The 13,982-nt window shown below is 40.2% G+C and overlaps 1 protein-coding gene and 1 long non-coding RNA gene across 5 annotated transcripts in view; one reads left to right on the plus strand and one right to left on the minus strand.

Moving 5' to 3' along the window:
* plxna4 (plexin A4) overlaps positions 1-9,741 on the plus strand; it is a 241,569-nt gene extending 231,828 nt beyond the window's left edge. For both annotated transcript variants that reach the window (XM_044344049.1, XM_044344050.1), the window contains exons 30-32: positions 3,251-3,463; positions 6,759-6,909; positions 8,258-9,741. In XM_044344049.1, coding sequence (XP_044199984.1) covers positions 3,251-3,463; positions 6,759-6,909; positions 8,258-8,353 — 460 coding nt within the window. In that variant the 3' untranslated portion in view covers positions 8,354-9,741. The remainder of the gene's footprint in view (positions 1-3,250; positions 3,464-6,758; positions 6,910-8,257) is intronic.
* LOC122975550 overlaps positions 3,386-13,982 on the minus strand; it is a 92,808-nt gene continuing 82,211 nt past the window's right edge. Inside the window, exons 5-9 of one of the 3 annotated variants that reach the window (XR_006400698.1) lie at positions 8,563-10,188; positions 8,239-8,375; positions 6,264-6,344; positions 5,302-5,360; positions 3,396-3,472 (exon numbers count right to left, since the gene is read on the minus strand). This is a non-coding gene — a long non-coding RNA (uncharacterized LOC122975550). Of the gene's footprint in view, positions 3,473-5,301; positions 5,361-6,263; positions 6,345-8,238; positions 8,376-8,562; positions 10,189-13,982 lie in introns of all 3 variants that reach the window. The other 2 variants (XR_006400697.1, XR_006400699.1) reach the window with 2 other exon arrangements.

The raw sequence follows: 13,982 nt of genomic DNA on the forward strand, positions 1-13,982 counted from the left end.
ATGTGCATATGCCTGTGTCTTTACTCCTCTCACTGTGTGCTTACCCATAACCTTTAATCGTCTCAAAAGACAGCAATCTTGGCTGCAACAAAAGCCTTTATTTTTTCTGATGGTAGAGAATAATAATACCAGTGCCCCTCCCATGCTGGGCCCCTGTCCCATTAAACGTACCCAGCCCATCATCATCATACACGCCATTAACTTCAACCCATCACAGCAGCCAGGGCCCCTACACCCCAGTGCTACCCCCAACTACCATTCAGGGCTTCCCCACCATCAGAGCTCTACTGTACATTCCCTGATGTAGGCCTTATGCTAGATTATCAATTGACCATATTGCTCCAGTACCCATATTGATAAAGTATCCCTTACATATTTACATCTTTGTAGGTATGATATGACCCACTAGCCAATAATTGTTTTTAAAATAACAATAGAAGCTTTATGCTGATAAAATGAGGATATGATTACTAACTCTACACCTGCCTATGCCCCTAGTCCATCAAGCTATTTGTGCATATATGTCAAGCTTTTTGAAGTGAACTGTGTCTGTGAATTTTGATTGTGCAAGTTTAAATTCAGTTAAATTGTTAAGATGTTTCTGCATTGTCCGACAGAGTTGTAATGTGTATTTGTATGCGTGTACAGTAAGTGTGTATATGTATGAGTCACTGGCTCCTAGAGCATCTCCAGATGGTATCTTTTGGATTAGCAGCAGTGTGTCAATGTCTCCTCTCATCCTCACTCTTCTGTATTTGGTATGTGTGTGTGTCTCTGTATTGCGTGTTTGTTGTGTTGGGCTGCAACATGCAGAATTTTAATTATGGTGCAAAACTGGCACACAAACCCCTCTTGTCTGCATGCAGATAACCACCTATCTGCAGTAATGCCATAATTCCATCCCACTCAGGTTGTAAATGGCATCACTAGGACTGAGCAAATTTTCTGAAGTCAAACATTGTGTCATTTACAGAAGGTTTTCAATTTGTCCGGACATAGAGCTTCTGCAGTAAGACACTGCAAACTTGCCATTCACATGAAAGGTCATGCCTATTTGCCTACTGAGGTACAGTTGGAACATTGCCCAGTCAGGTCACCTTTATAAAGCTGTTACTTCAAACCTTTGGTTGCTGCATGAAAGAGGTCAGGTGTGGTCAGCTCCCTGTCTGAGTTGTAATGCCTTGAATGGGATGACCTGGATCACAACATCTGTGACCCTTTGCCCACCAATGACCAGCAACTTCATCAGGCTCATCTGCAGGAGTGAGACAACACCCCACAACTGCAGATTAAGAGGCTCACAGGCTCTCTCTGCCAGAGGTGTCAAGCAGTGCATACTGCAAATGGTGGTCAGACATGCCAGTGAAGGACATGTTTTATTGTTTTCATTTGCAGTATTGGTCTTGCTCAAAACATTTAAAGTCAGGCTCAGTAGATAGTAAGCAGAGCTTACAGTATGTTTGGTTTGCTGCTAGACACATTACATAGTTTTGTCAATACTGGTTGTTAATCTGGTTCTTCTTTGAGAGAGAAAGATTAGCAGAGTTGATTTTAAATGGGCCATCACTGTAGTACTGCATTAGTACTCCTGGAGCACCAGGAAATGCACTAAACACTAGTGAGTGAAGTTAATAAAGCTACTGTAGGAACAATTTCTAATATTAACAAGTGTTTCCTATTAGAGTAGTGAGTAAACCTGCTGCTTTCTTACTATACCACATACTTTTCTTAAATCAGTTTGAATTGACTGCACTTTGTAGTGCTAAATCGATGGACAGAGGGGTCTTTTAATAAAAGGGCTTTTTCCGAGTCTGCCAGCCTAATTCCTCCAGGATAAGAGATTACCTTGATCTTGGCAGCTGATATTTAACCTAATCCCTGACCAAAAGGACCGATCATGGCCATCCTTCAGATTCCTATCACAACTCAGCGTGAGTTAGTTGCAGAAAATTCTATGCTTTGCCCAATTTCAACACAATAGATATGTAGATGTTATTATGGTGGTCATTTTTAACACACAAAAATCATGTGGAGAACCTCATCATTGTACCATCTATTGCCTCATTGAAACAGCACATACCTCAAAGCACAGGGCAGCTGGGGCAGACTGTCAACAATGAAGGCAGCACAGCAGTGGTGTTAATATCCCTTTGATCCCTGCACCTAATCCCACTAGATTCTTTGCTTAGATTAATTTTGAAGTCATAATGCAGAGTTTTTTCTTCCTCTGATTCCAAATCCTCTTTTGTTAGATTGTACATGTGAATGGCTTTGTGGTTGTGGGTGGTTGTGCTAGGATAAATGCTTAGTGGGATTGTAGGGGAGCACTGCTGGTATTTAAATGATTGCATTTCATTTTTTATTGTTTTTTTCCCCCTCATCCTTTGATATTGTGCCACACATACAAATGCTTATGCAGGCCAGACCACAGTGTCTTTTCTGTTTGATTTTTGCTACGTCAGCTACAAGCGCATAGCCCAGAGAATAGTAAAGATACAGAGATCCAAGTAACACTCAGCTCTTTCTTAATACCACCTGAGCCCTTTCAATGCAGAGCACCGATAAAGCTGGCCCTATATCTATTCATTTTGGCAGAAACAAGCCAAGCAAGTAAACAGACTTGTATATTTTTATTATTCTGGACAGGCGCAAAATAGGACCCACTTGCACGAACAAGGCAATATGAACTGTGTCACTGTGCGGCCCCCAGCAAGGACCCCTGGACACTGCTGGAAAAAATGAGAGCCAGCCACCACCTGGTTTTAAAGATAAAGGCTTTATTGAATTGAGCACAAACATCAAACAGAGCACATCAGCAACAGCGGGGCCCGTGTACTAGCAGTGCAAAGTGAATGAATCCTCATCCCCCTTCTGGTGCATAATATGTCCATGTCTATTGCCTGGCTGGCTGTTGCAAATATAAAAATGCCATTTAGGGACTAAATCTCAGAGCTGTTCAACCGGACACATACTGTTGTTTTACTTTACACTCTTTGTTCAGTTCCATCTCAGTTACAGAAAGCTCAAATAGCCATGCAAACAGAAGAACAATTCATGCAAAAGTCATTTTAATGACATGAAGCCTAACACAGCACAATACAGTATTAACATACAAAAAATGTCTCATTAATTTTTTTTTGTCTCATTAGGTCTCAGACTTTCTTGTTAACAAATGACAAAGTAAAATTTTGTGTAATCTAAATTAGTTTGCAACTCATCAACCTTGTTCTTTTTGTCCACCTCCCTGCAGCCTACCTCTGCGTTTTTGGGTGAATGTGATCAAGAACCCCCAGTTTGTGTTTGACATCCATAAGAGCAGCATCACAGATGCCTGTCTGTCTGTGGTGGCCCAGACCTTCATGGACTCCTGCTCCACCTCAGAACACCGCCTTGGGAAGGACTCACCCTCTAACAAGCTGCTTTATGCCAAGGACATCCCCAGCTACAAGAGCTGGGTGGAGAGGTGAGCTGCCTATAAAAAGTACACATGCACAGATCAAACACTGTGGCTCTTATGTGAGCGAAAACTATCAGAAAACCTGCATTAGCCATGTTTCATTTCAACACACACACAATACGATTGTGGCACTGTGATCTATGGGCCATGAAACACAATCCAAATTATAACACAGTGGGAATGGATAGGAGCGCCCAGGGCAAGAGATCTACAGTCCAGAAAAGTCAGTGTGTTGGAAGGGTGTAGTGTGTGTGAAAAAAGAGAGAGAATTTTTGAAAGTAGCAGGCAGTAATTTGTTAAAATGAGAGTTTTATTAAATTTATTTGTCAGCAGGGGAGGCGAAAAGGTTCTGAATAAAAGATGGGTTACTGTGAAGCGGTTCAGAGTATTTATGTGTTGGTAGCTTTGGCGCTAGGTGAGCCTCAGGACGAGAATGTATGTGCGCTGCTTGAATGGGGGGAACCAAATGAGAAGCTTCAGGCTCAGGACTGTACTCATTAGTCCTGTGTGTGTCTGAGGTCTCCCATACACATGTGTGAGGAAATTGTGAGGGTCCTTTGCTGATTCATACAAAGAAATGTTTGGCTACTGTAAGCATAAAAATGATTTGTGTGGGCAGACCGTGCAGCAACTGCTACTGTAGGTGGCAGTACAGGCAGAATGTTTAGTTACTCTTTAAAACCTTCTCAGGGTTTGAGCAGATAACACTGCACACATGCTGATCCTAAAGACGAAATATGTATGCTCTGGGATTTTCAGCAAATGTTGTGTTAAAGGATAAGGCTAGTGATTTTCTTTATTTTTCTTAATTGTCAACAAATCTCAGGTATGATCTACTTACAAGTATTGTGTGTATAACCAAAGCCTGATCATGTTCCTCCTGTGCCGTACACCTCCGTTACTGTCCAAAAACTATTAAAAACATGCCGATGAGCCACACCAGTCTGCTGCATTGGGTGACATATTCCTTCGCACCAAAGACAATGGTTATCATAGTTTGTTTAGAATCAGCTCTAAAGACTAACAACAGCAATCATATTTTTAGTCTCAGAGCATTTTCTTGTATGACAGACGCCGTTGCACATGCATGGGAATGCGGTTCTGTTTACAGCGCTAGATTGTAAATTTAAATAACTTTAATATAGTGTTAAGAGGTTGTGATATGTAGCACGAGCTAGCGAAGCTGTAAACGGAACCGCATTCCTGTGTATGCACAATGGTGTATGCTTTACAAGGAACTTCTCTGAGACTGAAAATGTGAGCGCTGTTATTAGTCTTTGGAACCATCTCTAAACAAAGTACCGTAACAATTGCCTTTCGGGTGAATGAACATGTCACCCAGTGCAACGTGTGGCTCACTGACATATTTTTAATACTCTCTGGACAACGGAGGTCTACGGCACAGGGGGATAAGATATATCAGGCTTTGGATACACACACACATACTTGTAAGTAGGATGAGGTCATTGTTGGTTTGGCTCTGCACATGAGATTTGTTGAAAACAAGAAAAATATAGAAAATTGCCAACCTTTTTTTTTTTTTTAAACTGCTTTAACAATGCAACATTCCACTGTCATTAGCGAATACCCTCCAGTGGAACTGTGTTATCCAGTTAGAAAAGCCTCAGAGATACAGTAATGACTGAGTAAGAGTGGATCTAGTGCTGCTTGACTCTGCTGTCCAACCATGCCAAAGTCAGGGTCATGCCATAGAGAGGATTTAAAAAGCAGAATGCAGCAGCTATTAACCAAGGCTGGAAAGGGGAAGAAAGTGAACACTGTAGAGGTACCCTTCTCTCTCTCCTTCATGCTTCAGTTTAATTATAAAGATAGGACGTCCTTACCTGGTGCGCAGTCTAATGGAAATATGTTTAAGAAGGGAAATCTACTTTTCTTTACATCTCTGTAGAAACATAACACATGTAATCAATGAGTTTTTACAATGCTGTCTACAAAGATAACCAATGATGTAAGTCAACAACTGCACAAATATGCATATTTAACAGTTTGAGTCAGTTTTTTTTATAGACTTATTTAGGGCTGGTGCAGTTGGACAGAGCCATGATATCCCACAGAGCTTTTAACTTGCAACATTATGTTAATGTTGTTAATTTGGGAATGTGAAGTGAAGCGAGCTTTTGAGATATTGACACTTGATTCCAATTTGATGTGGGAGTTGATGGTCTCCAGACAATGACAAATCCATCACGGCTGTCATAACATTATTTGTTTACAAGAGTGTTTCCATATGGATCAGTACATTTGCAAATCTAACATTTTATGGCCCTTTGTTTAAATTAAAAGCATAATATATTATATCAGTACTAGGTCTTAAAATAGTATTTCAAAATACCCTAACGGCAGTCTTTCCATGAAGATCCTGCATTCACAAAGATTTGTTTTGGTATTATAGTGAAGTGTAGTGTCTTGTCTATGCCGGATGCATTCTAACATTGGCTCAGATGCATTGTGGCAGCACTTACAGTATAATTATGTGCATTATTTGAAAGAAAAATAACTGTCAAAGTTCATTATTTTTTCAAAAGAAACAGTCAAGAAAAGTTTAACATGTTTTGGGCTAACTAAATTTGGAAATGAGACTGAAAACAACCTCTCACCACTTTTTCAAAGCATTGAATTTTAGCTGTTTTTTTTTTTTTTTTATAAAAACTTTTTTCTGTAAACAAGCACACCTGGTCCCTACACTAACAATCCCCTGCTAGCAGCTCCCTACAACTGCCTTCCAGCACTGAGCAGGTGTTGATGTGTGTGTGACCTCTGTGCAAAGGCTATGAGCAACACCCACCTGCCTTTCCTTTAGTCAGTTTGCTCTGAAGATTTGCTTCCTGACAAATACTCTCTCTCTCATCCTCTCGAGTGGCTGGGGCTACAGGATTTTAATATGTAAATAACCAGCTTTAATTAACATAGTTGATGGGGGCAACACAGCTGCTGCTGACAGTGACTGATTGCCTTTACCTCATTGCAATGTGTGTGTATGTGTTGTGTTATAGTGCTCAAGGTTGAAATCCCAGTCCTGTCAGTGTCTACTATGACTCCATTTCAGTCATGTTACTATACAACCCACTTGTTGCCTCTTCACTACATGCATTAAATAACTTCAAAGAACTGCAAGGAGTAAATAAGCTCTGAGGAAAAGGCGGCACTGTCTACATTAAAACACAGCACTGGGTGTATTCTGTTTCCCAAATCATTTACAGTTTTTCTAACAATGTTCTCAGCAGTAAACATATTCCTAACAAGTGTTTGCTTTGTTTTACCTCCCCCTGTTTTTCAATAGGTACTACTCAGACATTAATAAGATGCCAGCGATCAGCGACCAGGACATGAACGCCTACTTGGCAGAACAGTCACGGATGCACATGAATGAGTTCAATACCATGAGCTCTCTCAGTGAGATTTATTCCTATGTGGGCAAATACACTGAGGAGGTATGTACTATTTTGGCTCAGGTACAGTACATGTCTAGACAACATCTATTTCCTACATTTTTATCAATTTAGCAAATAATACATTATAACATTTGTTATTGTGCTTTACATAATAAGGATAGAGTAACAAAATACTTAAATTACATTGTCACATTTAAAGTTATTGATAGAAACCTGATACTGGAGAATATTAAATGGACAGGTTAAATTTTTCTTACTGTAATTATTCCTCCTGCTCATACTGACAGAGGATCCCCTCCAAATGTGCTTACAGGGGACAAAATCCAGAGTCCTCGTTTTGAGCAATAATGTATTTAAAGGTTTATCTGAGGATTAAGCCATTTTAAGTAAGTCAAATAAAGTGTATATCTTCCACAGTTAGTCTCTTTACCTCTTTGTGTCTTGATGGACAGTGTTTTCTTGTTCAGCTGCAGAGGAAAGATAGTTACCAAAGGAGGGAGTTTGGCCCTAAAAAGAATAACTTTGAAAGATATTGACTTGATTAATTTGGACAGCTGAAGCTTCAGATATACTTTTAAATACATTTTTGCACAGACAGGGGACTGTAGATTTTGTTCTCCATCACAAAGATCTTTCAATGGTCAGTGAACAGGAGGTGTGGAGGTTGATTTAGTTTTTCCTGCCCTGCATAGTGTTTCAAATTCTCTCATGCTGCGTAAGGCCCAACATGCTTCACTTATCAGAGGGTCAGCTCGTTTGTTGAACTGCGGGGACTGGCAAAAGGACAGTTTTCTTTCAGTATTGAAATACCCATCCCCTGTAGGCATGAAAGGTGGCCCTCAAATGTTTGTAACATACTCCTTGGTGAAGGACGGCAGTTGTAGTCTGCTTAGATTCACAACAGTTACGGTGGATTCCAACATTCACTAGAGTGACAGAAAGCGCATTTAGTCACATAGTGAAGAAACTGAGTGTCCTTGCTAACTGCTATGAATTCAAGCTGTCAATAGCTGCTGTCCTCCAAAGGAGGAAGCTACACCCACCTCAGAGCCACCTTTTAAGACTACATGGAGTGCGTATCAGACGCTAAAAGGATATGTTTCAGTAGAGTATTGCTTTAGCTGTTTTTAGGGTTGGCATATATGAGTTGTCAGTACACCCAGCAGTGATACAACATGTCTTTAGAATGCTGCATTTACTATGGTAAATATTGTCTACAGGAAATATTGAAATGAGTATGCAAATAAAAAAACACACTGCAGGATGCTGTTATTATGCTACATTAGTAATGATCATATATCAGAACTGAAATTGATAGTTTTGTTGTGCTTACTACTTCCAGTAATGTCTTTGTGTATCTGTGTTTACCTCAATGTCCTGCTGGCAGATTGTGTGTGCACTGGAGCAGGACGATGGAGCCAGGAAACAGAGGCTGGCCTTCAAGCTGGAGCAGGTGGTGGCCTTCATGAGTCTGGAGAGCTGAGGACCGCACTTCCCAGGGCGCACTGGGAAGAGACCCCGTCAGAAACCGAGCCGTGCCTGAGCGAAGACCTGTCCCAATCTTTTTCATCATGTGACTTCCTCCCTCCGCCTTTCAAAGATGATGACTTCTTCCTTGACCTTTTTTCTGCTTCCTCTTCCCCAAGAAATATTTTGTTTTCCTCATCCACTCTGCTGCATAGACTAGTTTACCTGAATATCTGAAGGGTGGTTCAGAGCTGAGGTTGGCGTCTCCCACAGTGCAATGCAGGGGATCCTTCAGCTTCACCACAGGGAGAGCTTCAAGGGGTGATTGCTTGAAAGCTGGCCATATTGGCATACTTCAGTCCCCCTGTTGGAAGAAAAGATGGGAAAAAAACATTTTTATGTTGCCTTCAAGAATTTACACTAAAAACCATAATGTTGGGAGTCCATTTTGTTGAGAACTTTTTTCAAAATAGGATAGATAAAATAAAACCATCTCTAGAGTCCAATTTATTGTAGTTCTATATTCAATATACGGAATCAAGAGGAAATATCAAAAATGATGACTGCAAGCCAAATGAACACCTCTGAAGAAAATTAATGCAAGGGTGGTTTGCCAAGTTTACACTGTACCTACAAGCGAAGCATACATATCTGCGAAATTTGGGGTGAGTCCAGGCAAACCTAGAATGTTCTTGTGTTCAATGTAGCTGGAGTTGTATTTAAGATAAAGACTGATGGGAGTAGGGAAGGATTAGTGCTTCTCTGAACTTTTCCTTTATTGAAACTTGACTGACACTTAAACTTTACAAACCAGAGCATCCCCAACCTATAGCCCTTTGCAACATTCGCACATTTTTCCTGCCCAGCGTACATTTACTTAAAAGAAAATGCTCATGATTTCTGCTTCCATCTGGCTTATGTGGCTACTGCAAATTAAACTATTAGACAAAACCCTGGAGGCCCCGACCTAAGTTGGATCCTCTATAAGAAGCACACAACCAACTCTGGACGACAGTGTTTTGACTGCTAATCCAACACCAGGAGCAGTCTTTGTCTGGCTCTTGCCACTTCCAATCTTGTGTCGCCACGGCGATGGTCTATCAAAGCACACACACAGACACACACACACACGCACAGATACATACACAATCAGCAGCTGCCCAAGATCCTGACTGCCCAGATATCTACGCCAACCCTGGAGGAGGGAAAGGGAAGAGCTGACTGAAATGTACTGGGTAAGAAACTGCTTGCTCATTAAAAATAAGAGGAACGATTCAATACAGTGTAGCCAGAGATGGCTGACTGCTACCTAAAGGGGCTCAGTTGAGAGAGAGTAGCACTTCTTTCCCAGGATGTTCTTATTTAAAGACTTTTGTGTGGAGAAATCAAACAAGATGGACTTAGTTGGTCAGCCAAAAACCAAAGGAGCTTGAAATTTTCAAAACGGTCAAAAATGTATTTGTAAAGTGCCACTGAGGAACTGACAAAAATGGACTATATGTAAAAGACAACCACTTCTTGGACAAAAAAAAATATTGTGTCTGGAACTTTAAGAAACCTGTGTGATTTTTCTGACCTCAGTGTGTCGAGGTGAGAGGCTGTGTGGGCGAGGTGATGTGATCCTCCTTTCTCTTTCCATCGCCCCGGGTTTCTCCAGTTCTCGGCACACCGTTCACCCTTGTGTCCGGCTCCTGACTAGCCAGTTTTCTTTTCTGTTTTGCACAAGCGTTGGAGATGGTAGCTAGTTGCATACGGCAAAACCCCAACTCTTGAGTGTGTAACTGTTGAGGCGCGCTTGTCTGTATTAGTGTAGTTGTCCTCAGTGGCGGCAGGGGGCGGCCTTCTCCATGCCTCAAAAAAAGAAAAAAAAAAAAATCTAATAAAGCGGAGCAGGAACAGAAGAAGTGAGCATCACAGCAGGATAAACAGAAAATGATAGACATTAAAAGTAGATAAGACTTGTTGGATGTGAACCCCCACTATGGGAGAGAGCGATTGAAAGAGAGATGATGGAGGCACCCTCCGTACCTTTTGACCTCTGCCCTTTCTTTTGCCTTGACAACGTGCCCCATGTGGTGATGTGAATGTGTGAAGACCGCCCTAGGTCCACCTTGGGTCCTTTATTGGCTTTTTAAGCGCATGTAAAACGTAAACAATTTAAGAAACTTATTTAAAAAAAAATGAAAAATAAGAAAATTAAGCCTTGCAATGATGATGTGGATGTGTTCTTTTATCTTTCTTTTGCTTGGAAGAATCGAGATGGGAAAAGTGGATTGTTGATGTAATAAAAACTATAACTTTCGTTTAAGGTGGAACCTTTATCCAGTTCAAACCCTACTGCAGAACCTCATGCCCATGGTTTTTGTGAAGTGTTAGATGCTAAATAAACACAGATATTATATACCCTTGCATGTTGACCTATTTGGATGGTATGAAATGGAACTGTCTTGCTCAAAGATATTTATGTACTTCTACTACTACTGCTAGGGACTTTAAGTCATTTACAAGCCAACTGTTCATTTTAAGATTATGGATCCCACACAGAACAACAAGATGACCATTTTTAATTTCTACTGTATGACCATCCTTCTTGTCCTGTTTACAGTGTCCTCCGTTACAGCCCATCAGTGTTTTGTGACAACTGTGTCTCCTCTGTGGTTTTAGTTTTGGTACACAGAAGATGCAAGTAGAGTCTTGCTCTGTCTTTGCTGCTATTACATCTTGTTTTAGGGTTTTCTACTTCATTAGTAGAAAACGTCATTTTTTTTTTTTTTTTTTTTAAATCATAATTGCTGAAATATTTTTCTCCATCAGTTGAGCCCAGAACAGAAAAGAAACATTTTTAGTGATGAAGCCCTCTTTTCAAATAACAAAAGAGGGGCATTTATTAAAACAAATAAATCTGGTTCAACAAATGTTCATTTCTTAAAAAGCAACAGAAGACTGCATCAGTTTGCCACCATGTATGTCACTAAATCCAGATGTTACTATCCCTTTCAATTTCCCTTCCAAAACACCTGGAAGAAACTATGTATAAATGTGCTTTATCCTAGAGATAATATTCTTACAGGAGGGGCACAAAAGGCTGATAGTAGACTGAGTTTGGCAAGTGACTGTTTCTTAGCCCTTATGTCAAATGTTTGTGAGATATCCAAGTCATTGTCCATTAATTACTGTCGGCAGGTATACAGTATGATGAATGTCTGTTGTTTCAACTTGGAGGGGTACATTCACAAGGTGTTTGCTGGACTTGTTATGTAGTAAACATATCAAACACATTCATATTTGATATTGGAAGATGAGGGGAATAGGGATTAATTTCACAAATGAATGGTTAATTCATGTAAAGCTAGTATTGATATTTTAGGAAATACGACTGAATCACCTTTAGACAATTAAAATTAACTTCTTTCATTCATGTAGCTGAAGTAAACTGCGTTTAGATACCCAAAGTTTCCCCTCAGTCCCGGACTGTCATTGTGAATCTGCCCCCCAGTGCAACATCCTGTCTTTCATTTCTCCATGCCCCGTCCCTTCCCCTGCAACAAAGGTTGTCTGCTAGTAGCCACCTCGTGTTGCCAAGAGCACAGATAAAGTTTCCACCTTCAAACGTTTTGTAGGAACTAAAAATGTCCTCCTAGCTCAGTGTTATAGCAGGTGTTACAGAAACATGCTAGAAAAGACTTTTACTAGACCATATTTGAAAGATAAAGAGTATCTTATCAAGAGATAAAAACGAAACCTGGGGGATATAAGGCGAGCTTCTCTAACTTTGTTATAATTAATTGTATACCTGTGTATGTAAATATAATGCATTCCTATTTTGCAGTCAAGAACAAAATACTATTTGTAATATAGAATAAACTTTATTATGAAACCAAGCATTTCATGATTGTTTTTGTTCTTTTGTGTTGGTTTGCAAACAGCAGTCTTGTTGGAGGCTAATTGACAACAGCTACATTTGAATTGTACTGTCATTGACAATAAAAGGTTTAATTTGGAAAATATACAGTAATAGGAAATATCATGGTCTGAATATATAAGCACTGTGGGCCAAATTTAGCCTTTGACAAACGTCTTACTCCACTGGGAAACACAAGGCCTACTGCAAGATGAACACTTGGTGATAAATATTTAAAGGTCCAGTTAACCTCGAGGACTGACTGGGGGTGGAGCGATGCCAACAGTTTGCTGAAATCACTGAAATCCACCGAGAAATTCAGAGAAAAGCCACCACGAGTAAGTTGTTGTCTGCCCTAACAGGTGAAACAAAACTAACACAGGAGAAATGGGGAGATGTCAGTCAAGCATATTCTGTATTTCACCACACAGTCCTGAGATCAGGTACAATCTGACGACGTGTGTGTGTGAGTGTGTGCGTGCCATGGCAGTAAAGTGGCTTTAAATTAATTATTGTGGCCATACTTTCTGACTAACACCAGTCCAAGCCATAAGCTAACGTATGTACATACAACTCCATACCCAGCAATAACCACTGACAGATAAAACACGATAAAAGCTTTGAATTCTAGAGGCTAGACTGTGTCTCAGCTAATGGCCCTAATTTTCCTTTCCATCCTAGTGACAGGTGCTATGCTAGCCAGGCTGGGTGTTCAGGGATGTTGCGGGCAACTCAGGTCTCCCACTGTCTGGTGCCAGACAGAGCAACAAAAGAATATCTACACACAGATGTGCAGAGATGCATAACAAAGAGCCATTTCCATTGTACTCTGGGATTTCTAATTATTCTTTGTGTTGTCGACTGAATGCATGTCAGATACAATAACAAATACTGAACTGTATATAGTAGCAGGACAAGACCTCTACCATGAAAAGAAAATCCTCTGTGATTTTTAGAAAGATGCAGAATGACCCAAATCATTTCAGACTTTAAGTACTAAAATTATGATTTTTTTCTAATTAATTCAAAGCATATGGTCTAATTTTTCACAGCACTGACATAAAGAAACTAAGGTTTTGAATAAATCTTTACAGAGGGGAAGTCATACTCCGAGTGCACAAATAGTAAATCAGCAATAGTACTTTAAAGCCTACCTTTAAGAGCAGGGATGAAACCTAGCACATACTGGTAACATCCAATTCAGTCAAATATTGTCAACACAGTAAACCGTGGTTTATTTTGGCTTACAGAGCAGCTTCCCTACCCAATGACAAAGCCATTTCATATTGGATAGAACAAAAACAAACATCCCCGCCAGTGGGAATAGAATGAACAGAGCTGGGCCAACAAATCAGCTACTAACGACTGGACTAACACTTGACTGGTTCGGTCTGTGTGAACCAGCTGATAGTAGCAGTAGATATTAGATGTACTGTACAGAGATGTGTTTATGCAAGTGTTGGTATCCATTGTCCATTATGCTCCTAACACTACTATTTTGGTGTTTTTTTCAGCAAAAGTTGTTTTGAGTTTTCCTCACAAAGATGAGGACCAAAGTCGCATTACACTTTTCAAATGTCACATTGCTGAAAAGACTGAATGTACATCACCCAGATGTTAATTTACATACATCTTCCCAACTTTTCCATTCCATCATCCAAGTTGGATTTGATAGTTAGAAACTGATTGATAGGGAATTTGCTCATTAATGAGTAAGGCTGACTCACTGGGCCTGGACCTCTCA

Source organism: Thunnus albacares, chromosome 23 (genome assembly GCF_914725855.1).
Source record: "Thunnus albacares chromosome 23, fThuAlb1.1, whole genome shotgun sequence".
Taxonomy (NCBI): domain Eukaryota; kingdom Metazoa; phylum Chordata; class Actinopteri; order Scombriformes; family Scombridae; genus Thunnus; species Thunnus albacares.